The following is a 24734-nucleotide window of genomic DNA, read 5'->3' on the forward strand; positions in this document are numbered from 1 at the left end:
TCACTGTAAATATTTTTCTAGACAATCTTCATCCTCCATTAAGCATTTTTCATTTTAAAGATTGTCTATTGGTAGGAAATTGAGAAATTTTTTTGCTTTTGTTGAGTCATACTGTGACTAATCAGTTGCCTTGGTGATTTCTTCCAGATCCTGGGTCCCAACTTCTCAAGTTTTCATGCTCTCGAAAGAAATCCCCACCCCAGCCAAAAACAAGAAAGGGGGCTTTGAGTATGCTATGGAGGAAACAGAGCTCCACATAAAGAAAATCAGGTAAACAAATTTAATTTAATTTATTATTAATACACTCAACTTAAAGTTCTTAACTTCTGATGTTTTAAAGAGATGAAATATTCTAAGATTTAAAGCCCCTCTATCTTAGCTTAAAAAAATTCTCCTGGAACATTTGGTTATCTGCCACATACCAGTTTCATTACACATGTGTATTTTATAAAATAACATTCCAAAGGTTATTTTTAACATTTTTTCTGGGTTAAGACTCTTATGTCTTTCTGGTTGTTTTGTCAGGGAGAAGTTTGGTAGCTTTGAATACGCTCCATTCAGAACACCATATGACAAGAACCATGTGTACTTCCACAACAAGATGAAGATCCCAAACAAAAACATTATTAAAAAGTCTCCTAAAGCAGCAGTTTCTTCCTCGTCTCTAAAGACTGCATCCCCTGTCAAAACAGTGATCAGTCGCCAGATATCGGACAGTAAAGGGGTGGATAAACAGTCGCTAGTGATGAAGCGAGCATCTGCTGTCAGGAATAAGTACAATAGTATCATCACAATTCGGCGGGGGATTGGTGATGTGTCACAGCCAGTGAAAATGGAGGTACCATCGGGAGTGTTCTGTGTTAGCTCTGAGGAGCAAGGAACTTCTACGGAGGTAAAACCAGATATCAAATTTACAGCCAGTAAGCTTCCCAACTTAACAAGTAGAAAGAGTGACATTATTGATAAAATTCAGAGCAAGATTGAAGCCATGAGTGAGGGAGAGGAAGAGGAATCGAAGGAGAAACCAGAGCACAACTCCAATCAAGATCCTGCCATGGAAAATAGTGCTGCTAGCAATGAAAGTACAAATATGGACAAAATTCATTGTGAAAATCAAACCATTGAGGAAGAAAATGATAATCATCATGAGTCTATCCTGGATCCATTAACTGGACAAATTTGTGCTAAACCCATCACTGAGTCTCAAGTTAGAGATAAAGCTGCTGTGATAGACAAAGACTGTGAAAAAAATACTGAAGACAAAACTACACAGGAAACAAATAGCCTAGATGAATCAAAAACTCCAGAAGAGAAAGAGTTGAGTCCTGATCCTACCTCCTCTGTGTCAGATGTGTCGCCTTCCAAGACGGAATACTTGGCCAAACTCCAGAAGACAATTCAGAGTTGTAAGGATAAGCTGGGAATTTCTGGTGACAGTCTGGAGGAACCTGATGAGGGGCACTCCTCTCAAGAGGATAGTGAGGAAGAGGAAGAAGAGGAGGAGGAAGAAGAGCAAGGGGATGACAAAAATAAACAGTTTGATACAGAAGAGGATTCACAAGAGTCCTCAGTCAGGTCACCTGTGGAGAGCAAGTCCTCAGAGGCTGAAGAGAGCAAGTCCTCAGAAGCAGAGGAGAGTAAGTCCTCTGAGGCTGAGGAGAGTAAAGCATCAGAAGATGAGGAGGTTATTGCCTCAGAGGTTGAGGAGAGGAAGTCTTCAGAAGTTAAGGAGAATAAGTCTTCAGAGGTTGAAGAAAAGAAGACCTCTGAGGTTGAGGAAGGCAAACTGTCCAGTGCTAGAGAGGACATGGATACAGACCAGGTCTGTAGTAGCAGCACAGATGTGACAATGGACTCCAAAAAGACAGAGAAAAACATCTTTGAGTTGATGGAAACTGGGACCTCAGTTGAAGTTGATAAAAAAGAGCATTCAAATTCTGCAACCAAAAACAATGAAGAAATGAAAACCTCAACCAAAGTGAAAGCTCAAACCAAACCAGTGAAACCACAAACTGATTCAAACAGCAATGCTGAAAGTGAAAAGAAAATTGTGGAATCAGAGAAAAAAAGAAGTCTTTCAGGAAAAAGTTTGGAATTTCCAGACACAACAGGGAGGGAGGAGATTCAGACATCACTTGACATGAGTGTGGAGAGTGAAAAGCCTGAACAGGAGGTGGATAAATCCACGAGAGAAGTAGAGGAAAATGGTCCTGTCAGCACTCCAACAAAAGTCTCCCCATCAGGCACATCAGAGACGAACGTGTCTCCTAAAGGGAAGGAAAGAGCAGGGATTGTGTACAGGAAAACTAACAAGTAAATTAGCTGTTTCCTCTCCAATTAACTAGCTGGTTGAAAAATAGATTGTATCACATTATCAACTCGAAGCAATCTGATTAAAATCAGATCCCAAATGCTCCCATTTACAAATACGATCATTTAGGATCTTATTTTAATCAAGTTGAACTCAAAGCAAATTGAAAGCTCTTCTATTTTAACACAGAGTTCTAATAGGAATTTGGCATTTTGATGGGTTGTGCTGATTTTCTGTGTTGATTTGTTTTTAGGAAGCCGGTCCAGCCACCTGTTATTCTCCCTAAGCCCGCAGGTCCTGTTGTTAGCCTGTCATCTGAATTCTTCCAGAATGCTGTGGAGAAGTCCCTACAGCCAGGCTCAGCCCCAAAGAGTCTTCTCTCACCAAAGAGGAAGCTGTCAGAGGAAGATAATGCCTCTAGTCAAGTGACCAAGGTATTAAAACCAAACCCCCAGGTCCAGGCCAAACCAGGGACAGAGTTCTCTAGGAGAGTCCTAGAACAGCCTAAAGCATCCCTAGAAGAGCCTCAACCCCAGACAGCTGTGGAAACTAAGGAACTGCCCAAGTATGCACAGGACCTAATGAGGTCGTTCTCGGAGAAGGTAAGACCATTCTTTTGACAAGTAAACAACATGTGCATTGTAAAAGCAATATGAAAATTATATCCAGTTTCATGTTCAGTAACTAGTGTTCATTGTTTTTTAGTGATTCAATATAGAGAATCTCATTTGTAAACTCTTTTTTGTGGAAAATAAATCTAGAGAGATGTTGTCAATAAAAAGAAGATTTATTGGGTGTTCTTTATACTGTGAGTTAAAATTACTGTGTAACAAGCCAGCTCAAAAATATAATTGTCAAAGATGTATTCTTTTGCCTGCAACAGATGATGGCCAGTATGCAATCATCCCTCCAGGAGATGTGTTCAGAGATTGTGTCCAAGTCTGACCAGCACAGGGTAAGGTCACCCGTAATTAGGATTAAATTGTTATTATAACAGTACATGCTTCTGAACTGAACAAGCGTTTCTAAGTCAAACCAATCCCTAATCTAAATATAGCTTAGGTTTATTGTAACGAAGTGTAAGACTTCATTTTACCTTGTGAAGAGTTAAAAATGTTTAGAATACAAAGACCAATTGCGTTTCAGATGCCAGATGAAACAAACATGGAGGCGGAACTTGTTCGCATTGATTGGGAGCAGAAACAGCAAATTGCTGAACTCAAGCATAATTTCCGTAAGTCCTAAAAATACGCATAGTTGATCCTAAAATCCCTAGAGAACAATATGGTATTCTTATATTTCAATCAAACACAAGTCAAGCAAAGTATTTGATAATTATAAATTCTTATAAAACCATCAGTACTTGATTTACCATATCTATTTCTTTTTTTTTTTTGTATGTTACAAAATTTGCGAAATGGGGAAAATGTGTAGCAGTTTTAATTTGCGTCAGTCATTTTTTGCGATTTAAACAGTTTCTTATAGAAAATGATACAGGATATAATTTCTGCATATTCAATAATTTGCAATTTAAAAAAGATTGCAAAAAAGGTGAAAATTAGATCATCGTGTAAGTTACTGGTTATTCAATATATATATTCATATTATCGAAACAGACTGGTTTATTTGAAATATCTGATATACCAGAAATGTGTTATTTTTATTGCTTTTCATGTATGTCTCCACTTCTGAATACGATTTTCTGTCATCAGAGTTGACAGTTGCTGAAATGAAAACTTTATGGGAAGCAGAAAAACAACGAATCATTCAGGACATGAAAGTAGCTCATGCCAAAGAAATTGAGAAATCCATATCTGAAACGAAGAAAAAGCAATGGGTAAGCATTGAGACCATCCGTAACATTAAACAAGTGTCAATTATTGCTGGTCATTATGTGCTGTGTCGACAGCATGTTATTCAATGAATGGGCTCTCTAGCTTTGGCATGGTGCATTTGTACCATGCATGTCTCTGTACTATTGTGTGCTCTATGACTGCTCTCTCAATCACTGGTTTTCTCACAGTGTAATCTTGTTCTCTTATAGAACTATCAGGTTTCCTTAGTTACTGTCTTGTTAAGCTGTGTTGCAAGGTTTTCACCGAATATTTAAAGGTAGTGCTGTTGTTTTTTGTGACAGTGTGCTAACTGTGGTAAAGAGGCCATCTTTTACTGTTGTTGTGTTCTATTACAATGTGTTATATGTGGTTAAGAGGCCATCTTTTACTGTTGTTGTGTTCTGTGACAGTGTACTAACTGTAGTAAATAGGCCATCTTATACTGTTGTTGTGTTCTGTTACAGTGTGCTTACTGTAGTAAATAGGCCATCTTACACTGTTGTTGTGTTCTGTTACAGTGTACTAACTGTGGTACTAAAGAGGATATCTTATACTGTTGTTGTGTTCTGTTACAGTGTGCTAACTGTGGTAAAGAGGCCATTTTTTACTGTTGTTGGAACACCAGCTACTGCGACTACCCTTGTCAACAGATACACTGGCCGACACACATGCCAGTCTGCATGCAGACCCAGAATAACTCGGACTCCAACAACACTGAGGCAAATAGCCAATCAAACAGCTCCGGGAGGTCCAGTTCCCATAGCAACCCAAGTGAGAGACCCCCACAATCTACAAACATTACTGGGGTGCCACCTTCCTCAAACCCCCTGGAAATGGAGGTAATTACTTGAAGTTTCTGTGAAATTTAAATCATTTAAATGATGTAGCATTTTTAGCCTTATTGTAAACTAAGTACCGGTACATATAAGTTGTTTTTCACAAATGAACACTAATATGTGATAATAAATCTTCTTAAGCAAGGGATCATTTGCTTTATTTACAAAGTAAACAAATATCTGCAAATTACTGGCAAACCCCACAGATATTTATCTCACTTGTATTATATTGGTTTACAACATAATGAGTATATGAGTGTCAAGGCATTTGTGCCTCATTTTCAATCAGCTTATTCTATTGCTGTATTACAACTCTTTGCAGAGTGAGGATTTTCGGAGAGCTACCAGAGAGAATCTGACCAACATCCTTCAGCAACAGCAGCAGAGAATGCAGAACCCCCCACCCCAACCAATGACAAACGTCCAGTATCTACCAGGAGGCGGGACTAGCTCTGTGGCCCCGCCCAACATTCCTCCCCAGTACATACAGCAGCAGCAACAACAAAGGATGATCTTTGTAAGTGGTCCAAGGTGGATTGTGATTATTTTTGGAACAGTTTAATTCCATATTATTAGATTATGTGAGATGATTTTAAATTCACTTGGCATTGCTAAACATGTATTACTTTGTCTTTGCAGTTACATGCATATGTACAAAAAGATGAATGCTTTTATTTGTTTTCAATCTGTGTACAATATGCAGGTTGCCTTCTTAATCATATCAGTTCAACATAAAAAGTTGGGAATAAATGAAACAATCTTTATTTTTGCATTGTAGGATGATTCAGGTCGTAAGAAGCCTAATTACTATTGGACGGACCAGACCATGGATCAGGCAGTGTCCGCCGTACTGAAGGATGGAATGTCTGTGAATAAAGCATCAAAGATCTTCAACGTCCCTCGTAAAATCCTCACCGAGCGAGTAGGCGGGCGGGTAAGAGCAGATGAAAAAGTATACAGTTAAACACCACTATAGCAAAATGCCAGGGACAGTCCATTTGTTTTCCATAATTTTAAATGTAATTTGTTAGATCCTATAATATTATGATACATTTGAAAGCTAAGGAGTATGAGAACTTAATTCGCTGTGGGTGTTATTTCATTATATTTACATTCTACTGTGCTTATCCATTAAATTCCGTGATGTTTAAATGCCTCTAAATGCAACAAGTAGTCAAAGGTCAAATTGACGAGTTTTATTATGATGTCACAAACGTTGAACGCTGTAAACTGCAACGTCACAAGCGAAAATCAAAGTTCACGCTTGTGGCTGTTACTGTGGCTCTTCCATTAATATTAACTTACCCTTAGGATAAGATAGGAATTTTAAGGTATGAATCACATTTGCAGACAAGGCAAGAAGTTAAAAAAAATGTAAATATAAGCATGAAATCATGATTTTTTGAAGTATACACTCTCATACATGTAACTGCAGCGGTGTGTGCATACAAATTTTCATAACGCGCTAACGCGCGTTACTCAATTTGTATGCACACACCGCTGCAGTTATGAGAGTGTATACTTCAAAAAATCATGATTCATTGCTATAATAAACAGGTTCACTATAACTGTTTTACTGCATCTAGATAATAAACCTGTGGTGCACATTATTGCAGAATTGAGACATGGCACCTTAGAAAAAATTGTTTATTTACATGTAAACAGATGTAACTAGTGTTGTCAGTTCTTGCATTCAAGGTTTCAGTGAAAATTATTTTTAGAACCAAATTTCAGAAAATATTACATTTTAATGTAATAAACATTTTCAAGTAGTGTTTACAATGCCTCTTGTTTTAGCTGCAATAATCAATAGAGGTGAGTTTTACATTGTTGTCTTTGTTTTCTTGCTCAGCTTCCTCTGCCCCAGTCAGTGACTGGGAACCAGCCTCTAGCCACACCCTCAGTTCAGTTCCAGTATGTAGGTCCACCCCAGTCCTTGATTCAACCACCCTCAAGTGTTCAGCCTCTCAACTCAAATCAACAAGTGAGTCTTAATTTCTCATCATATTAAGGCAAAACCTATAAGGAACTTCAGTCCACAAATTCTCTTTCTTAATATTTTAATCTATTGGCATCGACATTTAACAATACATTAATAAATAAATGACATTTAAAATTCAATTGTAAGATATATTACAAAATGATGCTCCAAGTTTTATATATTTCTGTTGATGATGATCCAATACATCACACTTTTTCATTTATTTTGACCACTTAACCCATTAGATTTTTTTTTTTGATTTGGCATATTTGTATTTGCAGGCAATGAGAATTCCTTGCCCACAGACCCAGGGTATCCCCCAGACAATTATGGGCCCGCCTCATCAGGTTCTGTCCTCTGGGGGGTCCATCCTCTACCCCATACAGATCTCGCAGTCCGGCCCCTCCCTGATGACTGGGGGACCAGTGGTCATCTCCCAGGCAGGTCAACAGGTGCCCCCTGCGGGGTCCATGATCATCTCCCACCCTGGTCAACATCAACCACAGGGGCCCCCAATGGTGGTCTCCCAAACCAACCAGCACCCACAGGCCATACCAGGGAGTCTGACCTATCACGGCCGATTCCAGTGACCAGTTATCACAGCTCAGTAATTTTGTTACAATTGTAATAAACAGTCAATTTGATTGGCTGTTCTATTATTATTCACCGCTGTTTGATTGGCTGCTCTCCATGATAACACACAGCAGAATTTTTGATTGGATGTATCAATGTAATATGCAGCCAAAAGGTTGTTTAACTGCTTTATTACTTCCAGTGCTTTAAGTATTTGCCCGAAATGTCACAGCTGATGCCAAAAAGAGGCCTTACTGTGAAAGAATGAGGTATGCTGTGTGATGTAGTATTAGTCTCCTGTCAGGGAGGCATTTTATGAATGGTTGTTAATGATAAGAAATGCATGCTTGATTGTATACTATGTTTGTTAGCATTTGTTATAATAAACATCAAGTAGAAATTGTTGGCATTCTTATCATTACAATTAAATGAAATTTCAATACATAATACATGTATATTGAAGGTTATGAGATCAGTGTAAAGAAATTATACCTATCATCTGTAGCAGTGATTCTCTTTCAATGTGATGTCTAATGCAAAACTTTGGATATCACAGTTATGAGAAAACTATATTAAAGAAGATAAAGACGTCGGATGTTAAGCATGTGAAACAGGCACATCTGCCCTCTCACCAGTAGTACTATAATGATATAGCAACATTTCGATCACCGTTCTAAACCAGTTATTTTTTTTCTTCAAAAATTCAAACTTTGTTTATCAAATTATAATTAATGTATTTTTGTTATCTACAATTATCAGTTTTCTATGACCACAGCTCAAAGCTTTTACATGTTCGCCAAAAAATAATTAGCTACACTATCTACAATCACCAGTTGTTTTCCCTTCCCTCTGTTTAAATTAAATCAAACTCGTTATACGTTGACATTTGTTTAATTCTTTAATCTCAACATGCAATTTAACAATCAGTTTGACCAAAATATTGATCTCATTCAGTATTAATGACATTGCTAGCATCAGTTTGTTTAAGGCGATTTGTTACAATGTAAATAATTTTGTTTACATAAAACAATTCATTTTACCTGACGCCATCATTGCTTTTTCAGGTGAACACAATAAATTTTAAATAGCATAAAAACAATTTGTTGATTACTAGTAAGTAGTTTGCTTCAAATAATGAACTAAACAGTTTGGTACACAAAATACATGTATATTAATCTCTTCATAACTGTTCTCGTTTTAAAAGCTCATCTCACACCTGTACAGTTGAATGGAAGACTGGTTATGAACTGGGGTTTTTTGGCATTGAAAAGGATATTATATTATTAATAAAAATCATTTTTCTGAACATTATGTTAATCAGATGTCAACATAATTTTGCCCAACAACAATCTTGTTTGCATCTTGGTTATGATGCCTTAAAAAAAATTCCATTTGAATAATCATGTTGATTATAGCTCCCATGTTTTGGGATAAATTAAAAAAAAAAATTCTTAAAAATCAAGTGGGTATACACCCCACTACAAGAATCATTTCTCTATCAACCAAAGTGAATTGCCAAAAAAACATGTTGATACCATAATATACAAACATTTGTAATGGTAGAGGACTTCAATTAAATACATGTACCAGTAAAACGATATTGTTCAAGATATGAACCACGAGTCTCTAAGTTCATAGCACCAATGGATAACTACAGTTATAATGCACTACTGGCTACATCTACACAATAAACATTGAATCTCAGAAACAAATACTACCTTCAGTTAACAAATGCCATGCCACAGAGAATATCTCTCTCCAACAGACTCTATCTGTTAACCTCCAACACGTCGCATCTTAAAAACAGCCATATGAATCCTCACAATACTTCTAATTTAAAAATGCCATCACAGAAAACCATGTATTTCATGTACAAACACTGTTATACATATTCAGATGGCTCTACAAACATCATAGATTACCAAGCTGAAAACTTTAATTAGGAGACAAACATTTCTGTGTAAGTAAACCTGGGACCTCACAACTAGGTCACCTCTATTTGCCAGATCCTTTTTTTTTTAAATCAACTTCATAAATTCATTTGCAAAACATAATTTTTAAATTGATTGAGATGCACTAAGGATACTTTCATTTAAAAAAAAATATTTTGGCAATTGCAAGTCATGAAATAGCAGGCATATAAAGTTCTGGCACATTTAAAGTGATTTACAGTATAAGTAAGGAACAAAGAAGTTCTTATAAACTACATATCACACTGTACAGATACCAATCTCTAAACAAAGGTATTTTATCTCAGCCTTTCTATTGTTTCTGACTAACACAAGAAAATCCCCTGGTGCAAATGCCAACTTAAACATGAACTTTCAATGAAGAAAAACGTTTTAGCTTTCATACAAAACAAAAACATTTTTCATTTACTATCAATGCTGTATTCTGTAAACAATTCCTATGAAAATATATTCTCTAATATTATTTACACAAATAAATTTGATATGGTCCACACACTCTCATAGTTCACTCAGAAAATCTGCTAATGGTAACGCCTCTATGTTTTGAAGCCTTGACATTCAGCAATATAAATGTGTCAAGTATACAATGGCCTCATGGCTCATTTTCTGAGTAACTGAGATTGCAAAATAAATGACTAGCTGCCTTTGAATTCAAGTTACAAGCAAAAACAAGGAGCACATCTATTCAAAATAAGAGATCAACATTATTATAATCTGAATTAACATCATAAAACATCAGACAATATAGGATTCATTCATAGAACATGATTTGAATACAATGTAATATGAATATTTTCTTGATCAACCACACACACATCAAAAGCACACAAATATACTACAAACCTCGGATTCTAACCATGAGCTTGTGAAAAAGAATAAAGGTACATGACTTTGGCTGCTGCTCAAAGATTCTGCACACAAAAAATTCTTCTTTTTAATTCCCTGAGTGGAATAAACAACAGTGTTTTGTTGACCTGGCCATCATGTTCCATGTTGTGTGATTGTCATCATCCTGTACTCACGCAGACAATATATCTATACAAATACATTCACAGCAAACTGCCATGAACTTGTAATAACTGACTGACTCAAGAAATATTACAAACTTTGAAACTTCAGAACAATCTATCCCCATCTGAGTCACTCGTATCATGCTTTAAAACAACATTCATAAGGCTACTTGTTTTGAACATGAACATAGAATACTGACATCAGATTTGAATCCCACCCCCCCTTTCTTATTTTTTCTTGATCAGTTCATTTAAGTTAGCATTGAAGAATGTTAAGTAAACCCCTGGACTGATTGGACCTCTGCGTTCTTCATTAGCTCCTATCCATATTTCCACACAGTACATCATAAAATAAATAACACTGATTTGATACAAAAATCACAGTTGCAGCTTATAGAGTCTAAACAACATGGCTACAGTTTGGTGGTGAAGTCTTTGCCCGTGTTGTTTTTGTTCACGTCCGGCTGGGTCGTGCCGTTGTTGAGGGAGGTGACAGACGTGTTGGTGCTCTGACTGTCTCTGACCCCAGAATCCCCGTTTAGTTTGGTTTCCTTGGTGTCATGATCAGCCTCCTCCTCTTTCTCTGGGGATGCCTTATAAAAAATGAGAGACAGAGTGAAGAAGAGGATGGAGAGAAACTTGCCAGCCAGCGCAATCCCCATCAGATTCAAGCTCATGTTCTTATTGTTGTAGAAGAAGCAGGAGCCGTCATTGTCATCACATTTCTTCTGCCATAACAGACATGTCAGATCTATCATCTTCCCAAACAATATAGGACCAGGGATAGAACCTAAAATAAAACAAGACTCACTCATTCTGCATCTCAACATGTATATTGAATGTAAATATCAACTAAGTACGTTAAAAAATTATTACTTTTATGTACAAGTATTTGCAAATTGTCAATTAATAATTACATTACTAACTCTCAGTCTGATATTTTTATCATTAAAATCAAGTATTTAAGGTTTGTTTTAAATAACAAAATACCAAAATCAAAAATCTTGAACTCCTCTATCACAATCTCTTCATCAGACTTGATATCAGTCACATCATCACTACAACAGTGACTACATTATGATTGGCAAATCTTACCTAAACATCTTGCTATGATCCATTGAATGCCAAGGGCAAATGAACTGTCTTGTTGAGGTACACACCTGTAAAGAGGGATTACACATGTTTAAATATAACAAATACCCATAATTTATAGTCGAACTGGTTCACTATGAAATTGACACATTCATGAATAATGGATGCAAAGTTAGGTAGAACAGGATTTACCTGAAGGTAAGATATATGATTTACCTGAGGGTGGCTGAGAGGGCTGGCATACTGATGACAAAGGTGAAGAACATGATGCAGAAGAAGATGGCCATGAAGAAAGGCAGCATGGTGCAGGTGCTCTCACACTTCCCCGTCATGGCCATGTAGGAGGGGGTGGTACTGGTATCGTAGCTCACACAGCTGCAGTTCTTGTATTGCTACAAATAAACAACATCATTTTTCATTTCAACTCCATTATTATCTTGCAGTACAAAGTCATGAAGTACATCATATAAACCTTTCATCTGGTGCTGGCGTAAAAAAGGCTTTCAATTTAATGTCACCAATGGGGGTGGTCTTTTGTGAATTAACACAACTCTTCATGACTTCTCTGTTACATTATATCACTCATCATAACTTAATCCACAATTCAACTTACCACAGGATCTGTGTCTGGGATTGACTCCGCGCATCCTGCGTAACAAGGGGAGTAATACATGATCCCGTCTATTCCACAGACAGGATTATAGTTCTCCAGCGTACACCCACAGTTAGTATTACAGCTGCTGGTTGTAAACTTTCCCATAAATCTGCGAGTGCTGTAAACCAAAAGTAAAAGCAACTTTCCTTATTTGAAGTTTAACATGTAACATACTGAACTTAATTCTTACAGATGTATTACAGCCGTATATAACTGTGATGTCTTATACTGTGTATGATTCCTCTCAGTTTTTAAAAGTTCTCCATCTCCTTCATAATCAATTGTATGAAAAGCAGGACAACTCTTATGGATTGTTAGAAATTGCTTGTCTATTAGTGTTGAAATTTTAAGTATGAATAACTATAAACTTTTGAACAGATCATATGTAAAGTATATACATACACAGATAAGTCTTCAATCCTGGATTGTTATATGTTTGTCTAATGTATTCTCATGAAGAGCAGAAATACTCATCCCCCACAAAACACCATGATTTCACAGTAAGCACTTAATTAATCTTACCCGTTACTTGCGAATTCCCCATAGTCTATATTGACTCCAGCATACAGGACATTCTCACAGTTGATCAGGAAGATCAGCACACAAAAGAAGCAGGGGATACTGATCGCCAGACAGAAGCGGATGATCCCCCTCACCCCCAGGTTGAACCGCTTGACCAGGTAGCCACCCAGAAACGTGCCCCCACCTCCTGCAGGTATAGCAGCGTAACCTACGAAGATACAAAGACATGACTGTATTACTGCTGTAAAAACACATCATCATGTTCTGTAAAGAAGTGCCAACTGTAGACTACCGTAATATAAACCTGAATAATTTAACTAGTCTACAACCATTCATTGATGTGGTGTTCTGAACTTTACAGTAAATAAGGAGACCAGTCTTTATCAGAATTTTTTCAACTTTCCATTTGATGTTCTCTTCAAAATCTATTACATGCCATGATGACCTACCAACATACCGATATATTATGCCATGACTTACCAACATACTGTGCAGCATTCGAAGCTTGTAAACTGAACTGAGCCTCAATAAACTTTGGTGCAAATGTAGCAAACCCAGCCAGCAAGTTTCCTATAAAAAACATTTCAAAATTTATCATTTATGAAACTTTATCTTCCTTGGATGGTACTCTGATACAACAAGAAATTATTAACCAATTGCTAATCACAAGGTTGGGCAGTTCATGTTGTTTGCTATTTATTTATTTCTTTAAGCATAATTAGTTTGCTGTTTATCTTCTTTTTTAAGTCATTTTCTAGTCTCCTGAATGACATTTATTTGTTAAATTCTCCTCGATTTTCAGTAATAAGAAGATTAAATTTTGTTTTTTAAAGATGAAATTATATAACCAAGGGTTTTTTTTTTATATCAGAATTGATCATCATGCAGTTTTTACTTGGAGTACACCTATAACTTACCTTCACATGCGGCTGCCAGGTTAAGGAACATAAAGGTAGGATTAGTGACCAAGTTCTTGACTGACCCCAGGATGTGCCGGTAGTTGCAGGCCCCCGTACTCTCCCCGTCCTCACTGCCCACCTTCGTCCCCTTACGGTGGTACACCTCCTTCTCACGCTCCTTCTTGAAATTTTCAGCCCCTTGGGTTTATAAATAAGAAGGTTAAACACTTCTCTGAAATATCATTTAATCTCAATTCAAATGGGTAGTTGAAGTTACACTAATAGGCCAATATTTTTTCCTTAATTCAATATCAAAATATTTAATTTAAAAGGCATTTTTTAATTTAAATCTAAGATCCTAAAGATAGGTCTCACAATCTTAACTAGAAAAGTGTCTATTTTTTTCACAAAATGTTTTATTAATTTTAAATTGACTACTCCAGTACACACCTGGTAGTTTGGTAGGGAAGCCACACATTGGGAAGGCCACCACAAAGGCCAGCAGACCACTGATGAGGAATCCTATCCACCAGGCCCCCACCCATCGAGGACTGTTGGGGGTAATGCTGACACTGTCAAAATAAAGGGGCAGAAATATTCAACTCACAATATTTGTATGATAAGGTGCTTACTAAAATTTGTATAAAAAGAGGGCAGAAATTGGACCTTACCAATAATGGTCTTTTGATAAAAAGAACAAATTTAAAGCAACATTTTTAACATCATTCTGATCAAGTTCCAAAGCAATATTTTTCACACAAAATTGCTTCTGCTTTGGTAAGAGTTGTGGGCCTTACCTTGCTGAATTAACCTGGTTGACATCTACATATATATTAAGGAATGCACCCCCAGCTAGATATCCCACAGCTGGCCCCACGATGGCAAATGCATAATAAATACCTATCATTGAAAAAACACAAAAGTTTTAGCTTGAAACACAGTTGAAGAAAACCTGAAAGCTAAAGTACAATGAGTAAGATCAAATACATTTGGTTATGGTATTTACCTATATACATGGAGGATGAGCGTACAGGTAGATTCTCATCCAGGTACGTGACCCCGAGGGTGTAAAGAGGGGCGGCCCCTGCCCCATGAAGAAGCTGCCCGAGGAAGAAGACATATTTATAGTTGGAGAGGCTGTCTTTGTGAGTACATGCTGTAGCGTTGGCCCCAATATCACAGTACGTCACATCGTCCCCAGTAAATGTGTACAGGCCGGAGGTAAACTGGGGGAGAGCAAAGACGATGGACCCAAGACCCATTACCAGAACTCCAATACCTACAAAATAATCAGAAGTAGACTGGGGGAGAGATAAGACGATGGATCCAAGACCCATCACCAGAACTCCAATACCTACAAATAATCAGAAGTAAACTGGGGGAGAGCAAAGACGATGGATCCAAGACCCATCACCAGAACTCCAATACCTACAAAATAATCAGAAGTAAACTAGGGGAGAGCTAAGACAATGGACCCGAGACCCATCACCAGAACTCCAATACCTACAAAACAACCATAATGTCATTATCAGAGATGAACTGGAGCAAAGAGAAGGCAATAAAGCCTTGACCCATCACCTTAGCTTCAATACCTATATACAAAATAGTCATGCAGAAAAGTCATCAACAAGCAGTCCTTGATCAGTTACAATATACAATCTACACCAATTAATGTAACATGTACCTCTAACTGGCTACTGGCTAATCTAGACCAATAAATTTTTTTTTAATTTTTGCAAATTTTAGCCAACTTATTCAAAACCAAAAATTATTGCGGTGCATTACTTGACTTGGAAATTTTCACAGTAACATCAGTAGATCTTAATTGATTATATCATGGTATATTTTAAATTCACATTGAACTCTATGTTTTTACTTCCCAGAACATAATTTTAGGTGCTGACATATTGGATAAGAACAGAGCAAAAGATAAGAGACAATATCAGTCAAAAAGGAGAAGAAACTAGACACGATCTCGTTGCGAGCAACGAGGAGGTCTTCTGTCTGATTTTAGAACTTGAGATTTATGTTCGATCTGGATTTTGCTATTTAACAGTTAAACATAATTTAAAACAGGAAAAGAGGGTCTACATTTTAAGGGCCAGATATTATTTTATTTCAGATGTAAGAGCTTTGTTCAACAAGTATTTAGAAATCCGTAGTAAATTGCAGTGTCTTACTATGGGAGGCACTGTAGCTCCCAGGTCGTCCATCTGAATTTTTTCAGACTGGGAGCTACAGTCCTGCAGCTACTGTCTACCATCGCTGAAAATTTCAAGTTAATATCTGCTATAGTTTAAGAGGAGTACTGCCGACAAAATACCCCTCTGAAAATCGATAAAATGACTATATCTCAAAACCGGAAGTGACGTCATCAATAAAAAAAATTTGCAATTCAGTTCATATCATCATCTATTATATCCCAAAGTTTCATGAAAATCAATTGAGTAGTTTTTGAGATCTCACGTGCACAAAATTTGTAAGATAAAAAAAATAATAATATAGAAGAATAGGGAAAAAGAAACAAAGCAATAACAATAAGGTCTTCCATTGGAAACGGAAGACCTTAATTTAGAGGGTGAATGTTTACACTGTCTGGGTTAAGTGAATCAATATCTATATATATCTGGGATTTTCAATTTAAAGATTACGAACAAAAAGTAAAATGGCGGAGAGGAGGACTGGGCGCGATGGTGAGATCTCTGAATTTGCTTGTCTTCTTTTGAATATTTCCCAGCACCTTACTCCAGAGGACTTGTCCAATATCAAACTTATTTTAAGAGTGGATGGATATCTGAAACAGAAAACTCTGGACTCTCTACTGAACACAGCAGACTTGTTAAGTCTACTCTATTCCAGGGATATAATTTAAAAGGACAACCTGAACTTTCTAAAATGTACCCTTGAAAAAATCCATCGCAACGACTGTGTCAAACTCATCCAAGAGTTTACAGAATCCAGACATAATATAGGGTTAACTAACAAAGGTCCTGAGGTTGAAAAAGAATGTGAAAAATACTTTACTGAGAGTGATTTCTCCGGATCTGACTATGAGGATAGTCTTGAGATGAATACAGTGAGAAGCAACTATAGCGATGAGGTCAAATTAGGGCGGAAAAGCAACTTTGAACGCTCTACTAAAGATCCAGCATTTAGGAAAAAAAAGAAAAAAACAATGAAGAAATTAAGGAGTTTATCTCTGGTATAAACATTTCTGCAAAAGCTCTATTTTGCTGACTGTAAATGATTTCTGTGTTTGAATATTTTTACTATATTCATATATAATTGGGGATTTTTACTATCTATTTAATTAATGTACAGTCAAAATGGTTTGTTAGAGTATTAATAGCATTGTTATAATGTTCAGTTTAGAATAAAATATTCAAAATCCTACTTCGTAAATTCAAAAAATTTCTTCAAGAGCAGCACAAAACACACCAGTTTATAATAAGATGATCATGTATATCTTGAGAGTATAAATATCTGTAGTTAAATAAGATATTTTGTGAATCTTGATAAATATCATTAAATAATTTAATTCTGGTTGTAATCGGCTTTTCCGAATGGATAAAATATTCTTATTATATAAAGAATGTTGCCAATGCCACAGTAAGACTAACATCAAAAATGTATATTTACATCTACTGAGTATGATTCCCTCTATTTCTTACGGAAACTTTAGTTAATTCATAGCTTTATAGAAACAGCCATACTGAAATCTACACGCCCCATTTATCGATTGGACAAAACCTACAGTGACATAAGAAAAATCACGGACTGCACGAAAAAATCATGATGATGTCAGACTTAAAATCCCATAGGAGACGATTTGGCTGTATGGAGGGTAATCTTGTTCAAAAATCCAGACATGAAACTAGTAAATCCGAATATGTAATCGTGTTGCTGTGTGAGTCTGAGTATGAATATGTGTAATTCTGATCATGTAACCTATAAAACTCAGGGATAAACACTTTAGAGTTGACCCCGCAGTTCCTACAGATGCTAATTGCAGCTGTAAAATGCTGTTTGTTATTTACATGTAACCTGCCACTATAATACAGACTTTCCATCTGTAGTCTCTGAATTTGTATTTCCGTTTTCTGAAATATCATGGCTGACAAGTTGCAAATCAACAAATGTAAAGTCTACAAGTTTGTCGAATTTTGACATAACCATATATGGAAACAGTGACGTCACCGATAGAAAAAGGCTAGCTGCAGGTAAAGGCTTGCCGTAATCACCGGAATTGGGATGGAAAAAATTAAAAAATAAAAATATAAGGTAGGTCTATAATCATATTATATCTGTATAACAACTTTTCTTAGAAAGTACAATGTATTATTTTTTGGAAAGTTATCGATAAGAAAAACAAAGAATTTAAAGACATTGGTTTTGAGATTTTGATTAATATGAGACATAAGAAGTGACACACCCTTTTAAAATAAATAAATAAAAATTCCAAAGATAAGGTTAACTGTCGTGAAATTAAAATGTGTATATATTATTTTTAAAAATGTTTCATTTTGCATTGTCTGCAATATATAGGGAAAAAAGCCTATCATGCAGGTGAAAATTGGCATTTTTGAAATGTCAAGCAATTTTTACGGAATATGAGCATGACGTCCTGAATGTCGGTTCAATACAGACTCACTTTGTGAAATTCGTTGATAAAAAATTTCCAGAGAGCTATTAATATACAGCTTTACAGCCCCTTGTGAACATGTACTGTTTGCCATAAACAACAATTCAATTTTGTAAAATTATGTCAATACAGTATATACATGTATTTTAAAATATTTTATTATTTAAACTCTACCAGTTCATATACAATCAAATTCATCTGACGCACCCCATTCCTTACTTTCAGAAATCCAATTTCCGAAGAAAAATCATAATTGCATAAATGTACTAGTACATGTATACCATTACTATTTCTTCAAAAGCTTTAAATTTTTAAAAAAAAATGGTGCTTTAATTAATAATTATAAAACTTTTTTTTATTTATAACAGTTTTATATTTTTTTATTATTTATCTTTCAATTGCACAACAAAATCATTTTGATATTTTTTAAAAAGTATAAATGCATGTATAGTTAGATACATTTTTCCGCAAAAAATTACCAAATCTTTGAAGGTCATTTATTCTAACTAATTCAGAAAAATAACAAGAGAAAAGCTGTCAATGTGACAGCAAACCAGGTTTTCTTTTGTGTGAACAGAATCCATAATCCATTTGTCAATTCTGAATTGATAAATACTACCTATCCAAAGAAATGGGGTACTCTACATGCAATGTTTTTGCAAAAAAATGACTAAGTTCAACAGCTGATATATTTTGATGAATTATCAGAAATCAAAATCCTAGCAATTTGCATACCTCTGATATATGTATAATTGATATGCAAAAGAACAATTTCCTATCTCGAAAACTGTACGAGGATTTCTCGGTACAATAAAGGAACCTTTTTGGGAACCTTTTTGGCAGCCACTTGCCCGCCCGCCATTTTCACCATTTCAATAAATGAAAAACCCGGTTAAAAATTCTCTCTAAAAATTCTTAGAATTCAGAAGCGATGGAGCCACATGGGACCTCATGGCAGTCTACGAACCTCATGCAGCTCAAAATATATTTACCCCCTTTGGAAATTTCTTGCTCCGTCTCATCTCTAGAAAAGAGTACGCACGAACTTATATTCCAGTTTCAATTACATGTCAAATTATTTTAGAGAAATAAGATATTGGGCATTTCTTTTTAACCCTTATTGTATAATACCACGAGAATTATATCATACGTAAAAAAAAAAATTTCTAAAAATAATACCGGTATTTTTGATAGAAACGTGTCGTTCATTAAAAGCTTATTGCAACAGTTAAGCTGAATATTATGTTTATTTTTCATCCATTCCAGCGATTACGGCATGCCGTTTCCCCGCAGCAAGGCAGTTGCCATATAAGGTCATGTCAAAATTCGACAAACTTGTAGACTTTACATTTGTCAATTTGTATTATGTCAGATTTGTTATTACCGAGCCTGAAGATACAAATGCAGAAACTTCGGATTGAAAGTGTGCAAAGTTGAATGTTTAATTAACTGATGAAAGCAATAAAGCTGCAAATTGTGCATCATTCGAAGGAACTAAGTCAAATCTTACAAGTGTTTTACCCGAGTTTTATAGGTTACACAATCAAAATTACACATATTCATACTCAACTTGCACACCAACACAATTACATATTCGGATTTACATGTCTGGATTTTTTAACACGATTACCCTCCATACGGCTGTAACTTAATTTTTACAATCAATTTATTAATTTGTTAAAAGAAAGATGTAAATATGAATAATAAAATGCTTTCTTTGATGATTCATGCGTGTTATGAAGGTAGAGATCATTGCAGAAAAAAAATATACATAACCTGCATTAGTGGGTTATGTATTTTTTCTGCAGTATTGCCACCTTCATATCCATACTTGCCTACTGACCCGATTTTTCAACCCTTCACCTGATTATTTTTTATGACCCGGCAGGTCATGTTTTCCCCCGATTTTTGTTGAACAACCCGAAAATCTCCCGATTTCTGGATTTGGTTCGTAAATTACGTTGCGCGTTTGACTTTCACTTATGAACCCAAGCTGAGCTTGGATTTACGTTAACAATGCCGATGGCTATAACAGACAAAGTAAGTGTTAATTATTATCGTGAGTTGTTTTGACAAACCGAAGTTTTAAATCATTAAGTGTGATAGTTTCGGGGCCAGCGGAATCAAAACCAACAAAACGAAAACGATATTTTTGTACATATCAACATATCTGGGAAAATGAAATCCCATTAGTAAAACAAAGTAATCGAGTACAAAATGAGGCTTCTTGTGTTCTTTGTAACGCACATTTGAATACTGGATTTTGTGCCCAAAATGATCTGACTAAACATTCAAAAACGCTAAGTCATGTATAAAATGCTTTTTAATACACAAAAGTCTTACAACTTTCATGCCATTGTTTACAGAGTTCAAAAGCAAGGTTAATGTAGCAGTAACTCTTTTAGACACAGACACTGTCACCACTAATTTATTTCATGTCATTGACAAATTGTCGTTTGTTGTCTAATTAAGCATATCGCTTGGATATCAAATAATTAAACAAAATGTGGTGCGAGGATATCTTGTGACAGAGTATATATAATGTCTTCATTACCCACCTAGATAACGAGGTTTACACCCGAGGCCTCCAAAGTAACTGACGGGGATGAGACAGAGGACAGAGGCGATGTCGTAGCAGCTGGCGATGGTGCCAGTCTCCGTACTGGTCAGGTCGTAGCGCCTCTCGATGTTAGAGATCACCACATTGACAAAACCGTTCACCACCATCCCCTACAACACAAGACAGCTTGTTAAATTCTTTTGTAAAATCTATCTTATGGTAACAGCTGCACAGAAAATTTTTAAAAATGTTTCGAATTAAATTAAAAATTGCTTATTGAATACATGATAATTTCATATCTAATCATGAGAATACAAAATATCACTTAATTTTTGTTGTAATTTCATATATTTAACAACTGAAATAAAGAAACAAGTTTTCTTGTGTATACCATGCATACATTGATCATTTATTTGCCATTAATAAAAGCTACCCTGCATAAGGGAAATGTATGAAAAACAAATCAAAACAAATGAAGAAAAAAACCAGTCATGCTGTCATAAAATTATGGAGAATGCTACACTATATGTATGTTTTCAATCTGAAGAATTATCCATCTTCCAACTTAAAAGAGTATACATTTGTGTACATACAAGTTTAATTCCAATTATGGGCCCCCAAAAAACCAAATTTTAGAATGTTACTGCTTAGAAACAAATGGCAATATGGTTGAAATTTTAGCAAAATATTTTTGAAAATTCATTCCTTAAGATCTAATTTGGTCCAATAATTCATCTCTTAAATGAAATAACAACAGTTATGCGAGTTAGTTACAACACAAAGTGAAATGAAAAATTGATCAATAGTAATTTAAAGCATTTTTAGAAATGCATCAGGGAAAATTAGTCTGACTAATGACTAGCTCAAAGCTAAACCAAAAGAATATTACAAGGAATTCCAAGTAAATTAAATCTCAATCAGAAATCATTTTCAGTAATTTTTGCACACTTGGACAGACTCATGAATCTTTGCACTGTATAAACGATGGTTGATGGGGATTTTATAGCATCATGAACACAATCTGTCTTACAGCATTCAAATTTTGAAATTTTTTATAAATAGTGGTAGCTTGGAGAGAGAGAGAGAGAGAGAGAGAGAGAGATCACAGCTGGTTATTCCAGCATAACCACAGAAGCTAATGCAATGTTGTGATATTCATATCACTGATAAGCTACAGATTACAGTGAAAGTTAGACCCTTCAAAAACCAAGTTGTGTTATTCTTTCCTAAAATGCAAGGTTTTATGGCAATTTCAGATCCTATGTCAGGTTGGAAGACGTAAGTACCTGGTAGATCAGAGTTATTCAGTGCACTCTGCAGACATCACCAGAGTGCAACTGCTTGAGAAACCATTAGAGACTCTCTGGAGAATTTCAATGCATAATAGATAATGCTTAGGTAAACTGTCTGAACTATTTCACTCCGTTTTAGGTCCAATCTTTGTTTTCTATGTAGCCTTATGTTGCACTCTAATGACAGGTGGGGTATCCCCTTTATCCACGATCACTTCAGTGAAGCGTCCCTAGTATTACTACAACGGTAACATCTGCTTCTGTGTCCACTAACCAGCTAACATCTTCTATCTCCATTCCTAAACTAAATTATCCCCCCCTTCTTTTCATTAATTTTTTTACAATCTAATTATTTGTAAGCTCTTTAAGACAGTTAAATATGTTAAATACTTGTATTTAAATGAGACACAAGTACGTTTAAAGAGCCCCTTTGGGCTTGTTTAATTTAATCTTATCTAGGTCCTGCACATGGCATCACCTTTGATGGTTAATTGCTGATCTGATCATCTGAAGCAAGCTAGAACAAGGACTCAAAATTCAATTACACTGCTAACTTAAAAAATCAGCCAATCTGAGATAAATCGTAGAAATCCTGACCTAGCTTTCAAAGTGTCCCAGTTTCCCGTATTTTTTGTTTCAACTTATTTTTTCACGCACACACGATATCATTTAATGATTGCAGCCTCATCCTCTTGTGAACAGCAGGCCAATAATGTAAAGTGAGGCAGAAAACAAGGGCCATTTTTATAAAACTACTGCGATGCATCGCTGAAAACAGAACATTCCCTATCTCATGGTGCTTTAGCTTTATTGTTTGCATAAGAAACTGCAAACATCAAAATTTTATGTTCTCCGTTATTTCAATCAAGTTTATCGTTAAGTGCATGCACAAAATGATATCCATCTGTATATTTCACAAATTTTATTATTTTTTTTTTCAAGGAGTTTATCATAAAGTGCATGCACAAATTGATATATACCGGTATCTGTATATTTCAGTGATTTTTACTTTTTTTAAAGTTTTAAATTTTAATTATCAAAAACAAAACCCTGACTGTGTTCAGCAACTGTATCCACAAATATTAAAATCCTGATGTATTCATATGACATTTTTCTAAATCCCTTTCGACAGTTTACATTAAGACTTGACATATGAGTGCAATATATATGGAAGCAATTTTTAAGCCATTTAAATATCGATTAAACATTCAATATTTTTAGGTGCAGATGAGATCCAAATATGCAATTGTTCTAATATATAAAGTATTCTCTTGACACTTGAGCTTACTTAGTGTACTCACTTCCTTCAACTGACTTCCTACTAAAGAGTTGACATTCATCGTTTTCACTTCATTTTTATTTCATCAGCAATATGATACCAACTCAGGATAGACTCATATCTCATATCAGGATGTATCGCACAGCTTCAGTAAATTAAAAAAAAAAATAAAAAAAAAAAAAACAGCACTGAATGTGCAACATCATCCGATAAAACCCCTCAGTGGCCCAAAAATCTACAAGACAGCGCCGGGTGATCAGATGTCATCAGGAGCACGGAGAAGGCCATACATCAAACGAGAGCTTCCTCATCACAGTTCAAATCTCCCAGATCACCCTGATAGATCACAAAAAGATACAGCACAAAAAAACCTCCCCTCGTGTTTCTGAGCATCTTTCGCGAGATAGCACCAAAATCTTGGCAGTTTTTAAGACGTTTTACGAATCTTAAAAAGTCTTTATTACAGTGTTATCATTTCGTAAAAATGTCAAAGTCAATTTCTTTTATTCTGATATTCATGTAAATGCTGCATTCCTGGAATTCAATTTGCCTCATTACTTGCGATATATGTGATACCACAATTGTTTTACAACCTAATGGCAGACCTCTTGGATACACACTGCAAATTTTATGACAAATTTATTATATATATCCTTTGTTCTGGTGCATCTATATGAATTTCAAGTAAAAAAAAAAACTGGCTCAACAATAAAGAAACTATTTTGGACAAATTTCAGTGCCACCTATGTGGTTCTTAAAGCAACAAATTAGGTTCTTATCAAATCCTTGCACCTGCATGAAAGTAAACAAACCCCTACACTACTGCAGGGAGGTGTACCTATCTAAAGTGAACATAGATCTTTATTATTGTACCCTTGAAGCCCAGAGTACACATTGATATTCTCGAGAATGCTCTCCACAAAACAGATGCAATCAGTTAATGATTTTAAGCTTAAATCGAGACATTTGAAATACTGTTTACTCGAAGGCAATCTTTACAAATGCCATCAACACCAACATGAATATCTGAGGCGATGCATTAAAACAGTGCATTAAAGAAAACCTCTTAGTTAGATCTCTGTAAGCCTCAAGTCAGACATTCCTAACTTAGATTTTTATTGCAGCCCTTTACTAATGCCTTATTTGAATATACTCTACAAGATGATAAGTCTTATTTGCTACTGGAGGAAATATCCCCAGAAATAAATAGTCCAGTGATATGTATACATATAGAACATGGACAATCTAGGTACTGACAAAGTATAGTTATAATACCC

General features: G+C 35.6%; 2 protein-coding genes across 16 annotated transcripts in view; one reads left to right on the forward strand and one right to left on the reverse strand.

Annotated features, from left to right (window-relative positions):
- Window positions 1–7940, forward strand: part of LOC128187508 (protein kinase C-binding protein 1-like) — a 30292-nt gene extending 22352 nt beyond the window's left edge. For all 6 annotated transcript variants that reach the window (XM_052857935.1, XM_052857964.1, XM_052857952.1 and 3 more), the window contains 11 exons: window positions 148–270; window positions 526–2313; window positions 2565–2913; window positions 3195–3266; window positions 3458–3545; window positions 4024–4148; window positions 4722–4985; window positions 5305–5499; window positions 5761–5916; window positions 6835–6966; window positions 7245–7940. In XM_052857935.1, the coding sequence (XP_052713895.1) occupies window positions 148–270; window positions 526–2313; window positions 2565–2913; window positions 3195–3266; window positions 3458–3545; window positions 4024–4148; window positions 4722–4985; window positions 5305–5499; window positions 5761–5916; window positions 6835–6966; window positions 7245–7553 (3601 nt within the window). In that variant the 3' untranslated portion in view covers window positions 7554–7940. The remainder of the gene's footprint in view (window positions 1–147; window positions 271–525; window positions 2314–2564; window positions 2914–3194; window positions 3267–3457; window positions 3546–4023; window positions 4149–4721; window positions 4986–5304; window positions 5500–5760; window positions 5917–6834; window positions 6967–7244) is intronic.
- Window positions 7941–8408: 468 nt separating this feature from the next.
- The window catches only part of LOC128187551 (solute carrier organic anion transporter family member 4A1-like), a 41386-nt gene continuing 25060 nt past the window's right edge, over window positions 8409–24734 (reverse strand). For all 10 annotated transcript variants that reach the window (XM_052857977.1, XM_052858016.1, XM_052858009.1 and 7 more), the window contains 11 exons: window positions 20885–21056; window positions 14691–14963; window positions 14482–14584; window positions 14135–14256; window positions 13703–13882; window positions 13266–13355; window positions 12786–12993; window positions 12222–12381; window positions 11825–12000; window positions 11612–11676; window positions 8409–11306 (listed from right to left, as the gene is read on the reverse strand). In XM_052857977.1, coding sequence (XP_052713937.1) covers window positions 10930–11306; window positions 11612–11676; window positions 11825–12000; window positions 12222–12381; window positions 12786–12993; window positions 13266–13355; window positions 13703–13882; window positions 14135–14256; window positions 14482–14584; window positions 14691–14963; window positions 20885–21056 — 1926 coding nt within the window. In that variant the 3' untranslated portion in view covers window positions 8409–10929. The remainder of the gene's footprint in view (window positions 11307–11611; window positions 11677–11824; window positions 12001–12221; window positions 12382–12785; window positions 12994–13265; window positions 13356–13702; window positions 13883–14134; window positions 14257–14481; window positions 14585–14690; window positions 14964–20884; window positions 21057–24734) is intronic.

The sequence above is a fragment of the Crassostrea angulata genome, chromosome 1, assembly GCF_025612915.1.
Source record: "Crassostrea angulata isolate pt1a10 chromosome 1, ASM2561291v2, whole genome shotgun sequence".
Taxonomy (NCBI): Eukaryota; Metazoa; Mollusca; class Bivalvia; order Ostreida; family Ostreidae; genus Magallana; species Magallana angulata.